This window comes from Garra rufa, chromosome 1 (genome assembly GCF_049309525.1).
Source record: "Garra rufa chromosome 1, GarRuf1.0, whole genome shotgun sequence".
Lineage (NCBI taxonomy): Eukaryota > Metazoa > Chordata > Actinopteri > Cypriniformes > Cyprinidae > Garra > Garra rufa.
The window spans coordinates 4,077,120-4,099,468 of record NC_133361.1 but is presented as its reverse complement, the minus strand read 5'-3'; the positions used below and the strand labels follow the sequence as shown (position 1 = coordinate 4,099,468).

The following is a 22,349-nucleotide window of genomic DNA, read 5'->3' as shown; positions in this document are numbered from 1 at the left end:
GGGAGGGTTTCCTCCTTATATCTCTTCCCTAACCTTCAAGGTTACATTTTCTAGCAGCTGGTATTTTTCCACACATAGTAAGGAAACAGAGAAAGCCCTTTCTATAGCAATTCTTATCCCCATAGATGAACACTAGGAGAACACAGTTCTAGCAAACAAGCACTGCACAATGTTTCATAATAGGGCTGGGCGATTAATCGAAAAGTAATCGAAATCGACATTCAGAACCTATAATCGATCAAATTTTTCCAGGACGATTATTTCGATTACTTTCCCTTTAAAAACACAGAGGCACCAGAGTTCACAGAGGGGGGCGCGGGAGCTGATATGCTTAGAGGTAGAGACCTGTGCGTGACAGATTTTTCAGTCTGCAAAGAAATATATGTTATCTCATCCTACTCCCGCCCGTGAGATTCATGTTTTGTCCCTCTCCCGCCCGCAAAAGCCTGTATTGAAGTTACCTATACAGATTTTTTGAGTACATCGATCTTATTCTGTGTGCATGCATGGCAGAATGCGAGCAAACAATGCTCCCTGCCTATCTCAGTTCATCGCGATCTCATACAACTCTTATAACACAATGAATATATGCACAATGAATATTTAACAGTGTCTACACTTCGTGTGTTGCAATGAATGCGCAATATTAAGCAGTGCGCAAGAACTTTCGGTGGATTCTTGCATTCCAGAAACTTCCTATTCTTGCACCTGTTATTCGTTTTTAAGTTATATTAGTTGTTCGTGTTGCTTTTGTGTTGCTTTTGGATATTTTATGTTTATATATTTCTATTTTCCTGGAGTCCCTCCAATCATTTTAATCTCCCGCATCCCGCACAAAAATGATAATGCATTACTAAAAAAAAAAAAAGCAGCAATGAGCGGCAAACCTGCATGACAGTATATATTGCATCTGCTTTGCCTAAATATATCATAAGTGAAATAATAAATAGTCATTTAAAGTAAAACAGAGAAGAACATGGTTAAAGTGTCACAGCACAGTCTTCAGCTTCCTGAGCAAGAGCAGTTTGTAAAAAGCAACGTTCCTTCATTAAAAATAGAAAACTACAATTGACGCATGCATAAGACAGTTGAACATAATATGAAAACACATTATGATTTATATCATGAAGCAAAATCATATACAAGAATTAAACTTTTTAAATGGTTCTTTTTTTCGAGTTGATCTCAGTTGAATCTGCTGGTTTTGAAGATGAAGATGAACTTTATTGACTGTGAAAACTTTAGATGATGTTTCTTTGTCATGGCTCTTGATTGATCCAGATGATATTTTATTGCTTGATTCATTATTGTGTGCAGCACCAGATCTGAAGATGATCTAGTCGCTGTGAATGTTTTTTGTGTGACTGCGTAGAGCAGATAAATGTCTGAAACAGATCCCACATTCAGTGCAGTGATACGGTTTCTCTCCAGTGTGGATCCTCTCATGTGTTTTCAGGTTTTCTGTCAGTCTGAATCTCTGGTCGCAGTGTGAACACGTGTAGGGTTTTTCTCCAGTGTGAATCCTCTGGTGCCGTTTCAGATGTCCAGCTGTAGTAAAAGTCTTCTCGCACTCAAAGCACATGTACTCTCTCACACCAGTGTGTGTTTTCTGATGTTCTTTTAAATATTGTAAACATGAAAAACTCTTTCCACACAAATGACATGAATATGGCTTCTCCTTTGTATGAACTCTCTGGTGTTTCCTCAGGTTTGAAGCTCTCAGAAATGTTTTATCACATTGATCACATGTGTACAGCTTCTCTCTACTGTGAAATATACTACAGCAATTTACTGTAATTTTATATCTGTGATATTACAATGCATTGTTGTAAAAGCACAACTTTATACTGTAACGTCACAGCTTCAACGACAAAGCAATCACTGTCATATTACAGTACATTACTGGGGAATTACAACCTTTTAGCTGTACATCATTACAACAAGGCCATGTACTTTTACAGTGTGTACTGTGACAGCAATGTACACGTTGACAATAATTTACTGTGAATGTACACTGTGGAGGTCATGCTAAAATTGTCCAGTAACTTACTGTAAAAGTAATGCAGATGAAGCTTCCATTTACAGTGAACTTACTATAATTTTACACACTGTAAAAAATAAATGGTAAAAAAATACGGTCAAATGACTGGCAGCTACGGCTGCCAAACAAAAACCATAATATTTACAGTAAAATATTTTAATTGAAATAAAGTGCAAAAACAATAAATTGACAGAAATTTTCATTAAAGGTTTTACAGAAAAACAACTTTATTTTACAGATTGTGTCAATTAGGCTACAATATTTTACTTTATTCTACCTTATTTGACATATTATACCTAGATTATTACAATGAAAGCACTAAATGTTCTACAAAGAAACTGTTATTTTACAAATCATTACAATAAAAAACCTTCAATAAAGCATCAAAGCATGCTCAAGTTGAAAAATTAACGTTTATTTAAAAGACAAAAAGCCCAAATGTCATATAAAATCAACATTTTACATTTCATCTTTTTTTTTTTAAGAATTACAGTACAATTACATTTAGAATACTGCGCTGATAAAGAACATGGAGCAGTTTCATCAGAATGTTTAATTACATTTATTTATACATATTCAAGCCAACCTTACTTCTAGAGAAAATATTTCCTGATAATTTACTCACCCCCATGTAATCTAAGATGTTCATGTCTTTCTTTCTTCAAGTCAAAAAATAAATTGATAAAAGTAGAGGAAAACCTTTCAGGATTTTTTCTCCATATAGTGGACTTCAATGAGAGCCAACGGGTTGAAGGTTCAAATTTCAGTTTCAATACAGTGTTCAACGGGCTTTACAAGTTCCCAGTGACCCTTATTCCTTGGCTGGGATCATGTAGAGCCCTTTGAAGCTGCATTGAAACTGAAATTTGGACCTTCAACCAGTTGGCTCCCATCGAAATATGGAGAAAAATTCTGGAATGCTTTCCACAAAAACCATGAAAATCTTGGATGACACAGGGTGAGTAAATTATTAGCAGGAAATACTTATATTGGAAACGAACTATTCCTTTAAAACAGAATAAATACTAAACCAATATATCTACAAGATTGTCAAGGTTAATTTAACAATTTTGATGTAAATTTAGATTATCATCGAATTTTTCATAAACAGTTTTTCAGAGCCCCCAGGAGGATTTGATTAACTAAACATGCATTTCTATATCTTACCCACATTATTTTATATTAATCCACAATATTCTACTGACTCCCATGGGCTCCATATACAGTGGTGTCATAAATTAGTAGAACAATAGTATTTTTAACACCTGAAATAATTGTAATTCACTTATGTCTATCTTTTGCTGTACTGTTTCAATGGGTAATATCAGTTTACATTTCTAAACATTAATTTTGCCATTAATTGTAATAATCCAGTGAGATTTTTGTCTAACAACAGCCAGTGCTCCACACAGAGATCTGATTTTATCATCAACTATTCTGCCTAGGATGACATAAAGACACAAACTGAGACAGATTAAATCTAGAAGAACAGTGGCAACGTCTCCAATATGGGTCAAGAGACCCACCTGCAAAGCTACCTGAAAAACTATCTGCAAGTGCACCTAGTGCAAAAGCTGCTTTAAACACAAAATGATGCTCACACCAAATGTTGACATTTATATTTTTATCAATATTCTCACTTTACAGAATTTTTACACAAGTGCCTAAATGGTTTAACAGTACTGCTTTGCAGGTAGGTTTCTTTAAGCGTATTGGAGATGTTGATTATTATACTGATTATTATAATCAATGGCAAAATGAACGCTTGGAAATGTAAACTGATATTTCACACTGACACACTGTAGCAAATATTAGAAATAACTAAGTTTAACCCATTAGTTTAGCTAGTGAAAATACTAGTGTTCTAATAATTTTGGGCACCACTGTAGCTCTGATAATAAACGTAGTGTGATAATAAGTAAAACCAAAACATACAACAAAAGGTGCATGACTCTACACCCGAAAGTGACAGACACACCGGATAAAGAGCAGTCCTCCTCCAAACGGCCAGTAATCAGCTGGGGATAAAAAAAAAGAAAAAAGAAAAAAAGATTATGTCAGAGGACACTTGTATTGTCTGTCTGGTATTAAAAAAATTAAAAAAATGAAGGAAAAATACTGTAAACTAGGGATGCACCGGTTGACCGGCCATAAATCGAAACCATTTTTTCGTTTTTATCCCGGCCGTTTTTTTTTTTTTCCGGAAGTGTGTGCGCGGGCCGCGGCATTCGATTCATTCAGAAACATGTCACTTGTGTGGAGGTTATTCGAAATCTGTGAGCAGGACGTGAAGATTGCAATCTGCAATGTCTGTAAAGGACAGCCGCTTTCCTGTGCTCGCTGTAGTAGCGCGAGCGTACCTGTCCTCGCCCTGCACAAGCGCCGACAGCGAACGTTTGTTCAGCTCAGCTTCTCACGTGACAGATGAAAAAAGAAACACTCACTTGTGACAAAGTTGAGATGCTTCTTTTTGAAAAAACAAAAACAAAAAAAAAACAAAAAACAAAAAACAAAACAAGCATTATTTTACTTTTGAAAAGCCAAAAATAAAAATATGTTCTGTTAAGAATGATTATTATTTTACATTAAAACGCCTGTTGGCTTACTGTTTTACTTTACTAAAAGCATTTTTACTTATTAAACTGTATTTAATTTAATATATTTTTTTTTTTCATTTATTTAATTTCAGATGTCAGATGCTATTGATTCAATTGGCAAAGCCAGTTTGGCCGGTTAAATACTAAATAAATATGTTGTTTATGTGGTTTACTTGAATAAATTCTTGTTTTTAAAAAAAAATCAGAAATCGGTATCGGAATCGGCCAGCTTGCTTGTAAAAAATCGTTATCGGAATCGGCCATGAAAAATCATGATCGGTGCATCCCTACGGTAAACATTTCTTTAAAAATGTATTAATGTTAGTATTTCTTAATGTTAGACATAAATACTTACTTCCTTTGAAGATCATGTGAAGATGTTCATTCCCAAAACTTCTGGGAATCAATTAAATCAATTAAATTCATATTAAATAGTTTGATAAAACACTATCTATTTACTGACAGACTTTGGCTTGCAAAAATGTACTCACCAGCACAGTTGATCTAAAATCCTGGATTACATCTGTTATTCTTCTCCGAAGAGCCCAAGGATCATGCTTTCAGGTCCTCTCTCTGTCAGATGAGTTCACATAACAGTGTTCTCAGATTACTCATTTAAAAGTTCTGTCACTTTTTTGTGAGTTTGAACTTAAAACAAGCATGGGTGGGCAATATGACCATATGATTTCACAGCATATAACGTTTTATTTCAGCAATAGTAATATAACACACTACAGTTATTTTTTAAATTTTATTTCATTCAACATAAGATCAAAATAGCAAATTACAAAGAATATGGCTAATACTAAGGTAAGTTTAGTACATTTAGTGATTTCCTCTTTAGTATTATGTTGCTTGTTTATAATTAAGACCGACTAATGGTAACTTAAGTCTAAATTATATTGCTGCAACTTTAAAGGTCCCATATTGTACACATTTCTGGAGGTTTATTTTAGTTGTTGATGTCCTTAAGAATATATATTTGCGGTAAAAGTGCCAAAATCCAACTCAATATACTTCTACAGCTCCTTTTTTAGGATATGTGGTTTATTAACAGTTCTTTAACCTTTAACCTTCTTCTGAACATGAATTGTCCTAAACATGAATGAAACATTGAAGAACATGAACTGTTGTTCTGAACATGGCTTCTCTTGCTACTCCTTGCTGCTAGAGACCTGGCAGCGCTTCCTCTTCGAATTATTTATTAATAAAGTAGTATTTTCTGAGTCAGTGTCACAAAGATGAAGTTTTTTTTAACTTAATTTAAAACGTAGTGAGGAAAGAACACAGAGTGGAGTTTGAGCTTGACCAGGTGCGCTTGCTGTGGATACATCTACAAAAACACCTTTGGATACAGTGACAATGGCAAGAAGGGGGACTTCACAACCTTCTATTCAGACAAAGAGTTTGCTGGATTCTGTTCAATGGACTGCTACTACAAAATGAATAAATGTTTTTGTTTACTTGAATTTAAAACAAAACTAAATGAAATAAAAATGTGTGAATAAAGCTGTGTCTGTTTGCTAAACGAATTGTCATTTAGCAGAAAGTTACTAAACACTTGACTCACTTTTCAATTCTGTGGTGTTTAGTTTTCTGGATCGAGCAAAACATTGTTTTCAGGGTAATATATTACAATAGGTTTTGTTTGTTAAAATGAATGTATAAACTAACATTAACTGTGAACAATACATTTGTTACAGCAATTTTTAAGCTTTGTTAGCAATTAGCATTAGTTAATAAAAATACAGCTATTCAATGTTGTTTGTTCACTTCACAGTGCTTTAATGTTAACAAATACAACTTTTAATTTACTTTAACCCAAAAACAGCGAGTATGAGTGTGTTAATAAGCATTTGCATCCTAAATATAGTTGTAATTTGTTTTTGATTAATTTACAAATCAAACAGGCTTCAAATTAACCAAAATATACATTTCAGAATATACAATTGCAAGTACATAAGGCAGACACATCTGTAAGGTGTATATATATATATATATATATATATATATATATATATATATATATATATATATACACACACACATATACATATACATATATAGTAGTAACCAAATTTGAGTTACACAATCAAAATAAAAGAATACTACAATAAAATAAATAATAAAAATAAATAAATAATAAATAAAATACATTTACATGACTTTGCAAAGGGGTTATAAAATATTATAATACACTAAACTCAGTAAAAAAAAAAAAAAAAAAAAAAAAAAAGCTAATTTAATATACTCGTAAGGGTACACAAAGATGAAGTTAGAATTTTGAGATCATTTATGAAGTGAGGACAGGGAAATAGCGAAACTATAACCTAAACTTGCCGTGGTGATCATGTCAGTAATCCGCGCCATGCAGGCAGTTTTCGCAAAACCTTTTGGCACGCCCCTGCTTTTCGGCGAGACCAATGAGAAACCTTTTGGCACGCCCCATACCTTTTGCCACACCCTCACCTTTCGGCACGACCATTGCTCCAGGCTGCAGTTACCCATACTTGATTTTCTCTGCGTCTCCAACAGTGTACAGAAACATGCCACTCGCAGAGAAATGCAAGGCAATGCACACAGTTTGTGAAGTTCTCAATGCCCGACTTCGGCGAGTGGAACTCTTAACATAGGGATCCAACAAGTTGGTTAAGTAAATAATACCCTCACGGGACAAACAATATCTCTCGCTAAAGGATCCTGTCTATCCCGCGAAATATACATTGAATTCTGAAAACTCTCCTTATCAACCTTGCACCTTCCGCAATGGGTTGCTCGCGTACAAACGGACCTTTATGAGCAAAAAAGAAATTCCACATTGCACTTGCGTCTCCATGTCCTGCAAAGCGCTTCTCTCCGCGCAAACTTTGGATTTATATTGATTGAATGATTAAACTGATATTGTGATATGTTTTAAGGTTTTTATATCAATGGATTTTAATTTGAATCGCGATGACTTGAGCAGGCTATTGATCTGTCTGCCGCTGTTTGCTAGGTGACGATCATAACTTTAAAAAACAAAAACTTGAATTTAACAAACAAAAAGTTTTCCAAATATATCTCTAAATTAACTTTATAAACTAAAGAAACGAAAATAAATGTAATCACTTTGCTATTACAAACAGCAGCTGTGTAATGAGGAAGAGAAAGAGAAAGAAAGACAGTCGGACTGGAAATTCAGTCGGCCAAAAATGTATGAGCTGTCGGACATTTTTGCAAGGAATGTTTGTTTAATAGCCTATTTAATATTCTTAGGCTACTTTCTTAATCAAATATATTATTTCTTTGATTTATTTTAGCGTTTTTAGGCTGCTTGTTTGCTGACTGAAGTGTATATATAAAGAAACAACGTGCCACCGTCACAGCCCTATTCAAAACTGAGACGATTTCACCTCAGCAGAGCTCCTCTTTCTCCTTACGGTTGTGGTATGTTTTCGACACATTATACAGACAGACAGTGTTACAAAAACTATAGAAGTAGTTTTCTCCGTCTCTACTATCCAACAGCAGCTGTTTTGCGATCGTGCATTGGCTGCTGTGAAAGTAGGCTAGCCTAAGTAGGCTTAAATACAAACATGTTAGATATAAATCGGGGCAGCACCGATCTGTGTGCTAGCAGACCCGGAGGTGCAAGATTCGATCTTCGAACGCCTTACATTACCAGATAATCTCCGCCGAACATCGGGGCGATCGAGGTGCTTGACAAGATTTTTGCGCATAAGTTAAATTCGCATTTTTGGATGGAAACACAGCTTATGAGGCGCCGAACTCTGCTGGCATCAGTGCGGGAGAGAGACCGAATGTGTCCACTCCGCTCTGCGCTCAATTTTTTTTTCTTTTATATAATTAACCAAATGTCTCTGCGTCGCGCGACACAACGAATCCATTATGAAATTCGTTGCCAACTCTTTTAGTAATCGATTTTTATCGATTCGTTGTTGCAGCCCTAATCGAAAGATTACAATTTACAGAAGAACTTCAAGTCAAGTCACCTTTATTTATACACTGTAAAAAAAAAACACGTAAAAAAAAGGTGTATTGCATGGCAGCACAGGGTGCCAAACGTTTGCCATTAACGGGAATAACGGTGATACACCATTAACTGAAGTAACGTGTTTACACAGCAATACGAGAAATGGTATACTGACTATACAATGCCAAAAAATGCTTAAATTGTAATCTGAAATTTCATGTTTTATCTGTGTAATTAAGAAACACGCACAGACCATTAAATTAAATACCATTCTTTGACTGTGAATTTAAATAACATGTTTAAACCCTTATTTCATAAAACATGTTTTAACTGTAGATGTAAAAAAACATGGTTAAACAGTTACTTAACTAACAAAACTTTGACTGTAGATATACATAACATGTAAACCCATTATTTAAGAAAGCATGTTTTGACTGTAAACTTAAATGAAGTTTAAATTGTTGTTTAACAGATTTTGACTGTAAATTGAAATAACTTGTGTCAGCCAATATTTTAAACAATGAACTGAAATGGACCATAATTTTTAATTACATGTACAGCACTTTATTTTAAAATTCCCACCCCAAGTTTAAAGTAAATGTAAATGACTTTAAATATACATATGATAAACATAAAATGATTTTAAATATAATATACATATGGTATCATGATTTTGGCTGTTATTTTACATGAAGCTATGACAATTTCATTTATCTGTGACATTTTAAGGCTGTTAAAGTGCATCACATAAATGTCACACTAACAAAAATGAATTTATTACAGACAATCTATATTAATTGGTCCCCCTGTATTTTCATGTAATGCAATACATTTTCTGTTGTAAATAACAATTTTAAATATAAAAACAACAATACCAACATTTGCACATTGCTTAAAATTATCACTAGGTTCTAATACATAATAAAATATGAGATAATTTAAAAATTTAAACTTATTCCATTAATAATAAAAAAATAAAATAAAAAAAAGTAGACATCTCAAAACATTATGCTATAAATCTTTGTATAAAACACAACATCAACAAATCCAATTAATATCATCATTGTATTTCAAGTCTTCCACACACAAGGGGTTTGGACAAACCAATGGGTATACAATTCATTCTGCATCTTGGTCCCTTAAAAAGAAAGAGAAAGAGAAAGAGAAAGAGAGAGAGAGAGAGAAAGAGAGAGAGAGAGAGAGAGATTACACATGTCAATTGTAAAAATTTCAATTTTAAGTAAAAGTGGGGTTAAACATGCATACCATTTTCCATGTGTGTCCTCCTCTTTTCCGTTACATTACTCCACGTATCCTTGAGAGATGTGCTTCTTTTTTAAATTAAAAAGGTTTACACAATTAGAGGGTAGCTATATTTGGGTTGCTACAAATAAATTTAGACAGTGTGACACAGACCTCGTTCTGATTTTGGGGACAATTTAAAAATAAAAAAATACAAAATATTTTCCGGTAATTGCGTACCTCTACGTGTTGTGGATTGTTATTGTCCTGTCTTTGATGTAAATGAAGGCCACCGCCATCTTTGATTTAAACAATGCTGTAAGAAAAGCAGCGACAGGCGACAAGTTCATCATTAAGTTCGTCATCAATAACTTCATTATTATAAAGTTCATCAAGATATTACCTGCCAGTGGAGATGAAAATGCAGCCTTTATTCCCGCGCTGGCACAAACATTACGGTAGCTGCTCTGATGGGAAAGCGTGACTGGATGTACACAGCGTTATTGACACCACATGTTGGCTACATTAGGCAACGCACACAAGGTCTCTGTAGGACCTGATTTGCTCACGTCACAGTAAGGTTAGGAGTGAGGTTAAGCCGTCCTTTTCGTTGCATGATTTGAAAACACCCCAGTCCTGCGGCCACATTTATAGTTTTTATTGTATGACGTGACAAGTTGAACGGTGCATGTTTTCCATACTGCACGGAGTTGCTCGCTACTTTGCTTGAATTCAGGCGTCAATTCGTTTAAAAAATCTGTAAGTAAAAGTTTCTCTCAAGTAGGCTAAGTAAAGTGTGAACGTGACCGTATTAAGTAACATATTCTGCTGCCAAAAATGACAGAACGACAACAAATTAACACTGGACCTTGATGCCAAGTAAGTGTATTTTTTTATTCAAGTGACCTGTCATTCAGCGTTAGTTTAAACGTTAATGGCAAACAGGTGGAAATGGCTAATTACATAAGATTTAAATTGTAAGCCAATCATCTTGCAGTTTAGATCGTGAAAGTTTCATGCAAGTTGGTAGACTGTTTGTTTTTCAAGGTTTTCAAGTGGTATTTGGGCTACAGAACTGTGTAGTTATTTTTATTTATTTTGTTTTATTGCTGCAGAGTCTGGTTCTGGTTCATTGCTGTATTTATTAGTATTTTTTTTTAGAACTTAAGGAAGCAGACTCATTGGATGGACAAATTATTTTGTATCAGGTGTGTAACCTTCAACTATATTGATGTATTTGTGCAAATTTTGTGATTGCTCTCTTAAGACAGTTAAGGGATATGTTAGTCATCAGATCTTACACAGACATGAAGCGAATGCTCAGTATCCATGTTGTTTTCCAGACTGCAAACTTAAGTTCACAAAATACAATGCTCTCAAAGCTCATGTTTATCGCCATCACAAAAGACAACAACCTCAATTGGATGATTCAGTGGGCACATTTGTTTGCAACAGTTCAAACTGTCAGCAGAAATGCCCAGACATAAACAAAGTCCTTTCTCATCTCAGGTCACATTTAGCAAAGGGAGAGGTGGTATGTTGTCCTTTTGAAAAATGTGACAAAATATTCAGTTTAAGATCAAGCTTTTCGGCCCATGTTTCACGAAAGCACAGGACTTCGACATTTGCTAAATTAAAAATGACTTTTTCTGACCAACGTTTTTCCTCTGCATGTTCTGATATAACTGAGGAAGTTGATGAAAATGAATTCTCAGATTCGCTAACTAAATCTAACACACAGTCATTGTACATGAAAAATCTTTGCCTGTTTTATATCCAGCTGCAAGCCAAATACCTGGTGCCGTCGTCAACCATTCAGATGATTGTAGAGGAATTCAGTAGTTTAAATGATATCGGTCATCAGTACACAAGGAAAATGTTCACAGACATACTTAGGTCAAAAACAACCCTTTCACAGGTTGATATTGATTCTATTGTGCAGGATTTGCAGGGCCATGATTTACATTCAGCTTGTAATTCATTACTTTCCACAGAATACCGAAGAAAGCAGTATTACCAAAAAAATTTTCCGTACATGCATCCAAAGAGTATGTATCTTGGTCGTGATGAGAATAGAAAACCACGTCATGCGCAATATATTCCATTAAAGAACACTTTAAAAACCATGTTGAAAGACCAAGTGGTTTGGGAGCAGTGTGCCAAGCCTCAGCATGTACACTCTGTTGATGTGTTCTGTGACATCTGTGATGGATCTGTGTTCAAGTCCAATGATTTGTTTAGGGAGCCTGAGTTAAAAATCCAACTTATCTTGTACCAGGATGCCTTTGAGATTGTGAACCCCCTTGGTTCAGCTAAAAAGACCCACAAAATGGTTGGAGTGTATTTTACACTTGGCAACTTTGAGCCATTTTACAGGTCATGCATTGACAATATTCAGTTATTACTGTTGTGTTATGAGAGAGACTTTAATTATTTCGGTCAAACCAAGATTTTTTCCAAGTTGTTGGCAGATGTCAAAGAACTTGAAGAGCACGGAATTGTGACATCTTCAGGTGAAGTAGTACGTGCAACAATTGTGGCCATTATCGGTGATAATTTAGGCTCTCACTGCATCGGTGGTTACATACAGAACTTCAGCACTGCTAAGCATTGCTGTAGGTATTGCTTGGTAGAACGCAGTGAATTTCAGAATGTAAATGTAGACTTTCCCAGTCGCACAGTTGATTCCTATAAGGTGGCAGTGGAAACTCTAAAGACGACTGAAGAAAATGTTGTAAATGGGTTGAAGTTTGACTCCATTTTCAACTCTCTGAAATATTTTCATGTTGCTCAGCCCGGCCTTCCTCCCTGCATTGGCCATGACATATTTGAAGGCATCGTGGCTGTTGATCTTGCCATTTTTTTGGCATGCTTTGTAAAAAAGCAGTGGTTTTCATATACACAGTTGAACAGGAGAATTGCACAGTTTAAATATCTGGGTCCTGATGCTGGTTCTACCCCCTCCCAGATATGCAAAAAAGGTGGTAAGTTAGGTGGTCAAGCAGCTGAGAATTGGTGTCTTCTTAGATTTCTTCCTGTGATAATAGGGGACAAAATAGATTCACAAGACCCTGTTTGGCAACTGACTATTAAGTTGAAAGAACTGGTTGAGTTAGTGTGTGCTCCCAGGATTACAACTGCACAAATAGCATATCTCAATGTCTTAATTCCAGAATATCTAGAAACAAGAAGGGAAATGTTTCCGGGGGAAAAACTGAAACCGAAGCATCATTACATGCTTCACTATCCTTTACTTATTCTGAAACTTGGACCATTAATTCGCTTATGGTCATTGAGATTCGAAAGCAAGCACTCCTATTTTAAACGAAGTGTAAGAAGGGCACAGAACTTCAAAAACGTATGCAAGACATTGGCGCACAATCATCAACTCCTTCAAGCATATTTGCACTCACAGTCATTTTTTTCACCAAAGCTTAAAAGCGTTGACTTGACTACATACACGTCTCACTTGTACAGTGATGCTGTGCACAAAGCTGTTGAGACAAGCATGGTAAATGAACCAGACTCTGTTGCAACACGGGTAGAGTACAAGGGTACTATGTATAAGAAAGGAAACTTTATTTGCGTTAAATGCGAAAAGGATTATTCTGTTTTGCAATTTGGACAGATTGAACTGATTTTCGTTAAAGATGATGACGTGACCTTCCTTGTGACTCCCCACTCTGCATTGTATCTGTCTGATTATGGACTTTTTGAGATTTTGCCTGCAACAAAGGAAATGATTTGTGTAAATGCTGAAGATTGTCTGGATTATTATCCCTTGCATGAATATAGTTTTATGGGACTAAAAGTAATTACTCTCAAGCACAGCGTTGTTAATCTGTGAGAAAAAAAAAAAAAAACTATTTCTCCTCTCCCAGCAGCGATGGATGCATTTTTGCAGTTTGTTGCTAATTTGTTCTCAAACCCAACTACTTCAAAACTAGCCATGGAGGGTTTGAAAAGCCTAGGTGTGGAGACCATCGATGACCTACAGTTTCTGAAAGAACAGGATCTAGCTGGCTTCCTAAAACCAATTGAAGCAAGAAAACTAATTGCCCAAATCCCAAGTAAGTTTTGAAATCAGTGGTCTGCATACAAATGTGTATATATATCATGTGTTAACTTGAATTGACAAATAACACACCATTCTTCTTTCATTTTGTATTTTGTAGCTGTATTCTGTGTGTGTTGCACAGTATCTCAGTGTTTATCTCAATGCCAGTTTTGTTATGCCATTTAGATGTTACTTCCACTCAGCAAGACAGTACAAATGAGACATCTGCTCAATACACTTCTGATGCATCAGGTTCACCTGGTCCTGGATGCTCCACTTCATCAAGCACTTCAACTGAGAGATGTGAGTAAACATCTGATCTGACATTAAACTAGCTACAATAATTTTGAAAGCAGGACTTATTATTTGTCAATTCTGTTAATTCGTACACTGTGAGCCATTACATTATGACCACCCTAGCTTAGAGCAGTGAGTGCTGGCGTCACAGGTGCAGTTCACAGAGCAGTATACAAACACACTATCTGAGGACCGGCTTTCAGTCAGTAGAGCGTTTTGTTTCAGAATAGGAAAAACTGCCGAAGTTTCACAAAGGACAAACTGTGATGGTATCGTGCCTCGGATCTTCGGTCTTCAAAGTGGTTCACCCTGTGGGTATGTGAGAATGTTTCAAAAGTGTTGCACGAATGGCCAAACAACAAACCATCATCCTACCAGCAATTACAAAAGTGGTGACCTGGTCAATGTGTCACAGCACATAGTTCATTGCAGCCTTCTGTATTTATCATGGGGCTGCAGCTGGGTAGTCGGCTACACGGGCACAAGCGCAAGATGCTGCAAAAAAACTGTGCTGTGACGCATTGCCCTGGTCACCACTTTTGTAATTGCTGGTAGGATGATGGTTTGTTGTTTGGCCATTCATGCAACACTTTTGAAAAATTCTCACATACCCACAAGGTGAGCCACTTTGAAGACCGAAGATCCGAGGCACGATACCATCACAGTTTGTCCGTTGTAAAACTTCAGCAGTTTTTCCTATTCTGAAACAAAACGCTCTACTGACTGAAAGCCGGTCCTCAGATAGTGTGTTTGTATACTGCTCTGTGAACTGCACCTATGAAATCAGTTATAATGTAATGGCTCAGCAGTGCATTTTCTTTGCAAAAATTATTAATGAAATTATTGTCTCCTTCATCTAAAGCAGGGGTGCCCAGACTCTGTCCTGGAGGGCAGATTTATCCTTTAGGTGACACTAGCTCTGAAACATTGGTTTCTGACAATGACTGGCAGTATGATTTTGTTGTTCCATGGGAAAAAATGCCAGCAAGTTTTATTAAGAAGATTAAAAGTGGGGAAAGACCGAGTTGCTCTGAGAGAAGACAATTGGTACGCATTGTTGCTTTTGATATCCTGGAAGTCAGTAGAAGTCCTACAAAGAAACATGTATCAGAAATAGCTCGAAAAATGATGATTGCATACCCAAAGTCCTTTAGAGATGAGATTAATTCCCAGATTGTAGGAAGTGGATATGACTCTCTCCTTAAACAACTAGTCTGTCGAATTGACAATTTAAAAAGAGGAAAAACTACCACTACACCACTATGTGATATGCCAGAAAAGTCAAAGAAACGGAAATTGGAGTATGGTTGTATAAATTCAGAACCCCTGTTGCCAGTTGGAGAAACGTCAGAATTGCAGCAGGAAAAAAAAGAGAAGTTGCTCGAAATGTTTCAAAATAAGGAAAGCAACGTAAAGGCGATCTACAGCTTGATGACTGTGACCTACACCTCCCAAAGAAATGACATTCAATCTGGAAAGGAAACTGCAGAGTTACTTGATGAGTGGCCATATCTTTTCCAGCCAGCGGGAATGAAAGCACACTTCAAAGAACTCACTGGCATTGACATGAACGACAGCTTTGAAGAAGCCACTACCAGTAAATTCAGAAGAATATCTGAGTACTTTCAGTTTCAGTGCACAGAGAGGGCAAGCAGAGCAGGAAGAATCCTCACCAAGATTCGAACTGGAGGAGATCATGTTTGTGGGGCAGTGATGTTGTTGCTCGCCCATTTCAAAAATGACGAAGACCGGTTTCTTGTGATGGTTGAAGACACTTGTGTTCCAAACGATATATGCCCAGAGCAGCTTCCACCTACTCCATGTATAATAGTGTGTGGTGGGTATCATTTAATACGATCACTTAATTTGACAAGCTTACACCACAATTACTGATTGTGGTTGACTTAATATGAAATCTGCAGAATTCACCTTTTGTAAATCTTGCTTGCTGGTATTTGTTTGTTCACAGGAGAGAACCCACTGACAGCCAGTGTTTACATGGTAGCAGTAGACCAGATGATTGTAAATGAACATCTTTTGAATTTTACTGAGGCCCTGTATCTGATGTTTTCCCTCTATTACATATTGAACATAAGCTACCCTGTTGAACTGGGGGCCACGCTAGAATTCTTGCAAAGGTAAGTCATAGGCTGCATTCACTAGGTTAAGAAATGTGCAGAAATTAAGTTTATTGTAACTATTTTGTGTGTGTGTGTGTGTGTGTTTTAAAGGTGCATCTTCAGGATAAATCCTCAAAGGTACCAAGGTGGAAAAGAGAGAGAAAAAGCGAGTGTACTCTGTCAACCCAAAAGTATTGAGTCTCACATCAAAAATTGCTGCATTTGACTGGGGAGAATAACAGGTATAGTCTTTTATTTTGAGCAGGGAGCTCTATTCTGTTTTGTATACAGAGCAGCACTTGACTTTATTGCCTGTGTTTATCATTCATCACTGACAAAGTACACCAATGTTTTGAGTAACTGAAATAAATGTGAGGAGTGTGTGGCCTCAAATTAGATAATTTTGTAAATGTTCATTTATGTTTCCACTCTTCTTTTGGTTTGTTTTAACTATAACTATTTGTGTCCCCCACAGATGCAAGCATTCAGAAACGTGACATTCGTCTCCACAGTACAGGCCAAACTTTTTGGACTGTAACGCCTTGTTCCTTCAAAACTAGTACAGTTCTATATTATTAGTATCCAGGCCCGACAGGCTAATTTTTATTTTTATTATTTTATTTTTTATTTTTTTTAAATGTAGCTACATTTGTGTCTTGAAGCATGTCTTTTGCTGGAAATGATTAGCTATGCCTCCTAAATTGTGAATGCAATGGAATTTACTTTTTGATGTTGAGATAAATACTTGACCTGTGAACTGCCATTGACCATAAAATGTGATTAAGAATACAAAAGCTGTTTTCAGTTTTGGTGTATATTGTGAAGGTGCAATAAAATGTAACTTTCAAAGCATTTTTAAATGAGTTATTTCATTATTTTTAGGGTGTTCATGATCTGAATGAAAAGGCATGGGCAATTATCTTTTTAGCTTGACCTCACTGTATATGTATTTGTAGTACTTTGCCTTTATAAACTTTTTTTTTTTTTTTCATATATTTCCTTCATTTTAATGTCTTTTCTATTTGATAGGAAAAGAGAGTACTTTAGCATACATAAGATTTGAACACCGGTCGTTTGTATCAATGGCTTCACGCCGTACACCCTTTGCCAGCCGAAACTTTAGCAATCTCGTTCTAGTTTTGTAGTGTTGTCTATGCCAACCAGGCGTGGGTGGAGCTAGTGTAAATGGCCTCTGCCAGAAGTGTTATATAAAATTTGTGCAATAACGATTGCAGAAAAAAATAACATGTAGCTACAGAAATCGGTTTCAATCATGGGCGTCGGAACTTACGTGGGTGGGACAGGACCCACCCACTTTTACAATCTCTAATTCAGCAAATATGTAACTTTTCAGAGTGCCGTCAGATTGTATGATGAATGCCCTAATAAATTAAACTCCATTTAGCTACAGCCTTAAATTACACGCTGCCGTTTCCTCAAATCCATTCCACTCGGCTCATTCGGAGTCCATATAAATTAAACTCATTCCGGGTTTTCTCTCGCGTCTGCTGCACTCCCGAGACACAGCAAAGTAAACCAAGCAGAGTACCTTCTGCTCAGTGCTCAGATACACCTAACCCTACCCGATACTTTATTTCAACTTTTCGATTATTTCATTCATTTTTACTGAAAACAAATGCCTTTCCGATGTGATATGAGAAGTAAAAAGGGAGACAATTTCGAAAACGACTTCGCGGACACGAACTCGGGTCTCTCGCGTCAGAATCTTTAGTTACTCGTTTTATCACTTACGCCACTGAGAATGTTCAGTACTATCGTCATTTGTAGTATTTGTAAATATGGCCTATTTTTATTTGCACTGTGTAAAAAGACATTAACTAAAAGGCACCAGACTACAGAAAATGCACTATACTACAGTATTTCTTTTTCTGGGGGAGGACCCACCCACATTTATTTTGCTTCCGACGCCCATTGTTTCAATTATATATTTATTTTATTTTATTGACAGATCCTTGGGCGTCAGAAGCAAAATAAATGTGGGTGGGTCCTTCCCCAGAAAACAATATACTGTGGTATATGCCATTTTCTGCAGTCTGGTGCCTTTTATTTAATTTGTCTTTTTACACAATGCAAATAGGCCATCTTTACAAATATTACAAAAGACGACAATTATAAAGCATTTTCAGTGGCGTAAGTGGTAAGACAAGGAACAAATTGTTTTTGACGCGGGAGACCCGAGTTCGCGTCCGCCTTTTGGTGAAATCGTTTTCGAAATCGTCTTCCTTTTCACTTATCATATCACATCGGAAAGGCATTTGTTTTCAATAAAAATGAATGAAATAATCGAAAAGTTGAAATAAAGTATTAGGTAGGGTTAGGTGTATCTGAGCAGAAGTTAAGCTGCTTTGTTTACTGTCTCGGGAGTGCAGCAGACTTGAGCGACTAGTGAAAACCCAGAATGAGTTTAATTTATATGGACTCTGAATAAGCCAAGTGGAATAATTTTTAGGAAACAGCAGCATGTAATTTAAGGCTAAATGAAATTTAATTTATTAAAGCATTCCTCATACAATGGATTTGACTGAGTCTGATGGCGCTCTGAAAAGTGCACAGACATATTTGTTGAATTAGAGACGTCTTGTCCCACCCACGTACAATGGTTCCGACGCCACAGATCTAATTTTTATCATGTGTGTGACTAGCTTTCCGATGGGCTGGTGGCTGAGTCTTTGTACTGTAGATGCTGCGAGGTGCTTGAAAGTTCGAGTCCAAGGTCGATTGTTTTTTTTTTCATTAAATAATCATCATTAAAAACCAAAGATGTTGATCCATGATTGTATATCAAGAATACAAACATGTTTGTGTGCATTTATGTTGTCATTTCACCACAACAAAATCAGGGTCTCTGCAATAGCGTTAAGCGACTGATTAAAGCGCTCGTTTGCGTGAACTGTGAAGACTGCGCACGAGCCACAAGGGAACACTGACTGTTGCCTTCAGCCACTGATAACGGCGGCAACGAGCAGTCAGTATGTTTTCAGAAACAACACATTCCAGCGCCTGATCACCTCTTTAAGAAACGAATTATATGAATTCTCAGCTACCTAAAATCGTTACTGGGTACATCCGTGCAGCGAGGTGTTTGAAAAAGTGGTGGGGACAAAGTCGCTCCTTTGGCAAAAGTGGTGCGGACGTCTCATCCGTGCCGCCGCAAATTACGCTTTCCAGTAACACATATTAAAACCAGTTAAATAGCTGACAACATGTAGGCTACATTTGGTGTCAATGTATGCATTTTTATGGAAATTTACAGTTCTGATCCAAATGTGATTTGACTGTAAAATTCTACTGTTTTTAATTTGTAAAAATACATTTTTCCCAACTCTGAAAAAATATGATATATGAACGTTTTTTTAAGGACATGTAAGGTTACTAATATATAACAATTACTTTTAATTAAAGGAAAATGCCATTTTTTTTCAGTAACACACATAATCAGTTAAACAACAGGTAAAATGTACATTTGGTGTCAATGTATGCATTTTTATGGAAATTCACAGTTCTGATCAAACTGTGATTTGACTGTAAAATTCTACTGTTTTTTCTCTGTAAAAATACATTTATTTTTTACAGTGTATAGCACTCTATACAATTCAGATTGTGTCAAAGCAACTTCACAGTATTAAATTATACACTTCATAAAGTTCATGCACCTAAAACTGGTTTGCCAACCAATGTCGAAGAAGAAGCTTAATTGGGTGGAGGAAATACAGCTATTAAGAACAGTTATCTGTGGTTTATCTTAGATTATTTGTTAGTTTTAGTTAATAAACTTTGTTTATTTAATGGCAAGTCTACATCTAGACAAGACATATTATATGATATCATACAAAGCATGTTCAAAATTCACCAATAGTGAATTGACAGATGCATTAGAAGAACATAATATGAATGAAGTAAAATCATATACAAAAATAAAACTTTTTGAAATTGTTCTTTAGAGAGGAACTTTGGATACATTTTCGAGTTGATCTCAGTTAAATCTGCAGGTTTTGAAGATGAAGATGTGAATTTATTGACTGTGAAAACTTTAGATGATGTTTCTTTGTCGTGGCTCTTGATTGATCCAGATGATATTTTATTGCTTGGTTCATTTTTGTGTGCAGCATCAGACCTGAAGATGATCTACTCACTGTGAGTGTTTTTTGTGTGACTGCGTAGAGAAGATAAATGTCTGAAACAGATCCCACATTCAGTGCAGTGATACGGTTTCTCTCCAGTGTGGATCCTCTCATGTGTTTTCAGGACTCCTGAGAGTCTGAATCTCTGGTCGCAGTGTGAACATATATAAGGTTTCTCTCCAGTGTGGATGCTCATGTGACTCTTAAGTTGTACTTTGTGTGCAAAACTCTTCCCGCATTGATCACATGTGTAAGGTTTCTCTCCAGTGTGGATCCTCTCATGCCTTTTCAGGAGTCCTGACTGTCTGAATCTATGATCGCAGTGTGAACACGTGTAAGGTTTTTCTCCAGTGTGAATCCTCTGGTGCAGTTTTAATTTTTCAGCTGTTGTAAAAGTCTTTTCACACTCAAAACACATGTAATCTTTCACACCAGTATGTCTTTTCTGATGTGCTTTCAAATGTTGTAGATGTGCAAAACTCTTTCCACACAAATGGCATGAATATGGTTTCTCCTTTGAATGAACTCTCAGGTGTATCTTCAGGCTTAAAGCCCACAAAAATGTTTTATCACATTGATCACATGCGTACAGTTTCTCTCTAGTGTGGATGTTCATGTGGACCTTAAGATGTGATGATTGTGAGAAACTCTTCCCGCACTGATCACAAGTGAAGGGTTTCTCTCCAGTGTGAACTCTCATGTGAATCTTAAGGTTTTGTTTGTTTGTCAAACTCTTTCCACACTGAGTGCAGGTGACAGATTTCTTGGCTCTGCTTTTCTTTAAATCTTTGCATTTGGTTTGAGAGCGACTCATTTTGACATGATTTCTCTCATCAGCTTCACTCATTTCTCCATTCTCCTCAGTTTCATCAATAAACTCTGAAATAAAAATAAAAACATTTCATTTTCAGAAACTCGTTTAAAAATAAAAGAGAGAACCGTGAACTTGATGTAAGAGCAGAAAGTAGGAAATTGCCATACAAAAGATTGATCTTAAAATTGGACTATTAAACTACACAATTATCTAACATACTTTTTGTATTATTGACTCACTATTTTCCTATTTAATACTGTAATTCTGCTTTGAAACAATCTGTATTGTTAAAAGCGCTATATATAAATAAAGGTGACTTGACACATTTTATTTAAAGAAAAAAGTACCCAGTTCATAGAGATTCTCTTATTATTTGCTGCTTCATTAGTACAAAAGAAGTTTAAAGAAAAAAGTAGGCTACCCAGTTCATAGAAAGACTTCATTTGTGAAACTATTGGTCCTAAACAACTCCGTAATCAAATAATCATTAGACACAACGATTGTTTTTGCCGGTTGAATGGAGGACATTTGTTCAAGTAAAAGTCTCGTCTCTTCACTGAATACACGTTATAAATAAAATTACACAGTTATTCATACGTGAAGCTGACATTTACCTCAAATTCCTGCTACACTCAAACCTAACTACGCAAATGAAGATACGCAGGACAACAAAAAGCAAATAATAGAGACGAAATAGAGGACTCACCGGACAACTCTCTCTCTCTCTCTCTCACGCAGCTCCGCTCTCTAATTCGCGCATGCGCACATCGAGTGATCCTCACGAGCGCTGAAGATGAAGAAAGAGCGTCTCGATCGCCCCCAGGAGGATGGAATCAGTATAGGTCACAAACACCACCCTCTCCATCTAATCTAATGGAACGAAAGTCTAAACTAATTTATTTACACTTCAACATTTAAAAATAGGTTTAGAAATTTGGGTTTTGACATTGTATTTTTTTAGATTGAAGCTGAAACTGGTGTATTGGGGTACTGTAAAATGACATTCAGAAATACACCCAGTTAAAAGGGTATAAGAACCCTTCCTTTTGAGGATCTTTTGGTCTAT

At 36.2% G+C, this 22,349-nt stretch overlaps 1 protein-coding gene across 1 annotated transcript; it reads right to left on the bottom strand.

Annotated features, from left to right (window-relative positions):
• Window positions 1-865: 865 nt before the first annotated feature.
• LOC141327316 (uncharacterized) lies at window positions 866-21,346 on the bottom strand. The gene is made up of 3 exons (XM_073835337.1): window positions 21,092-21,346; window positions 20,556-21,007; window positions 866-1,763 (listed from the first exon to the last, which is right to left on the bottom strand). The coding sequence occupies exons 1-3, from the start codon at window positions 21,314-21,316 to the stop codon at window positions 1,337-1,339; spliced, it is 1,104 nt and encodes a 367-aa protein (XP_073691438.1). The 5' UTR covers window positions 21,317-21,346; the 3' UTR covers window positions 866-1,336.
• Window positions 21,347-22,349: the final 1,003 nt, after the last annotated feature.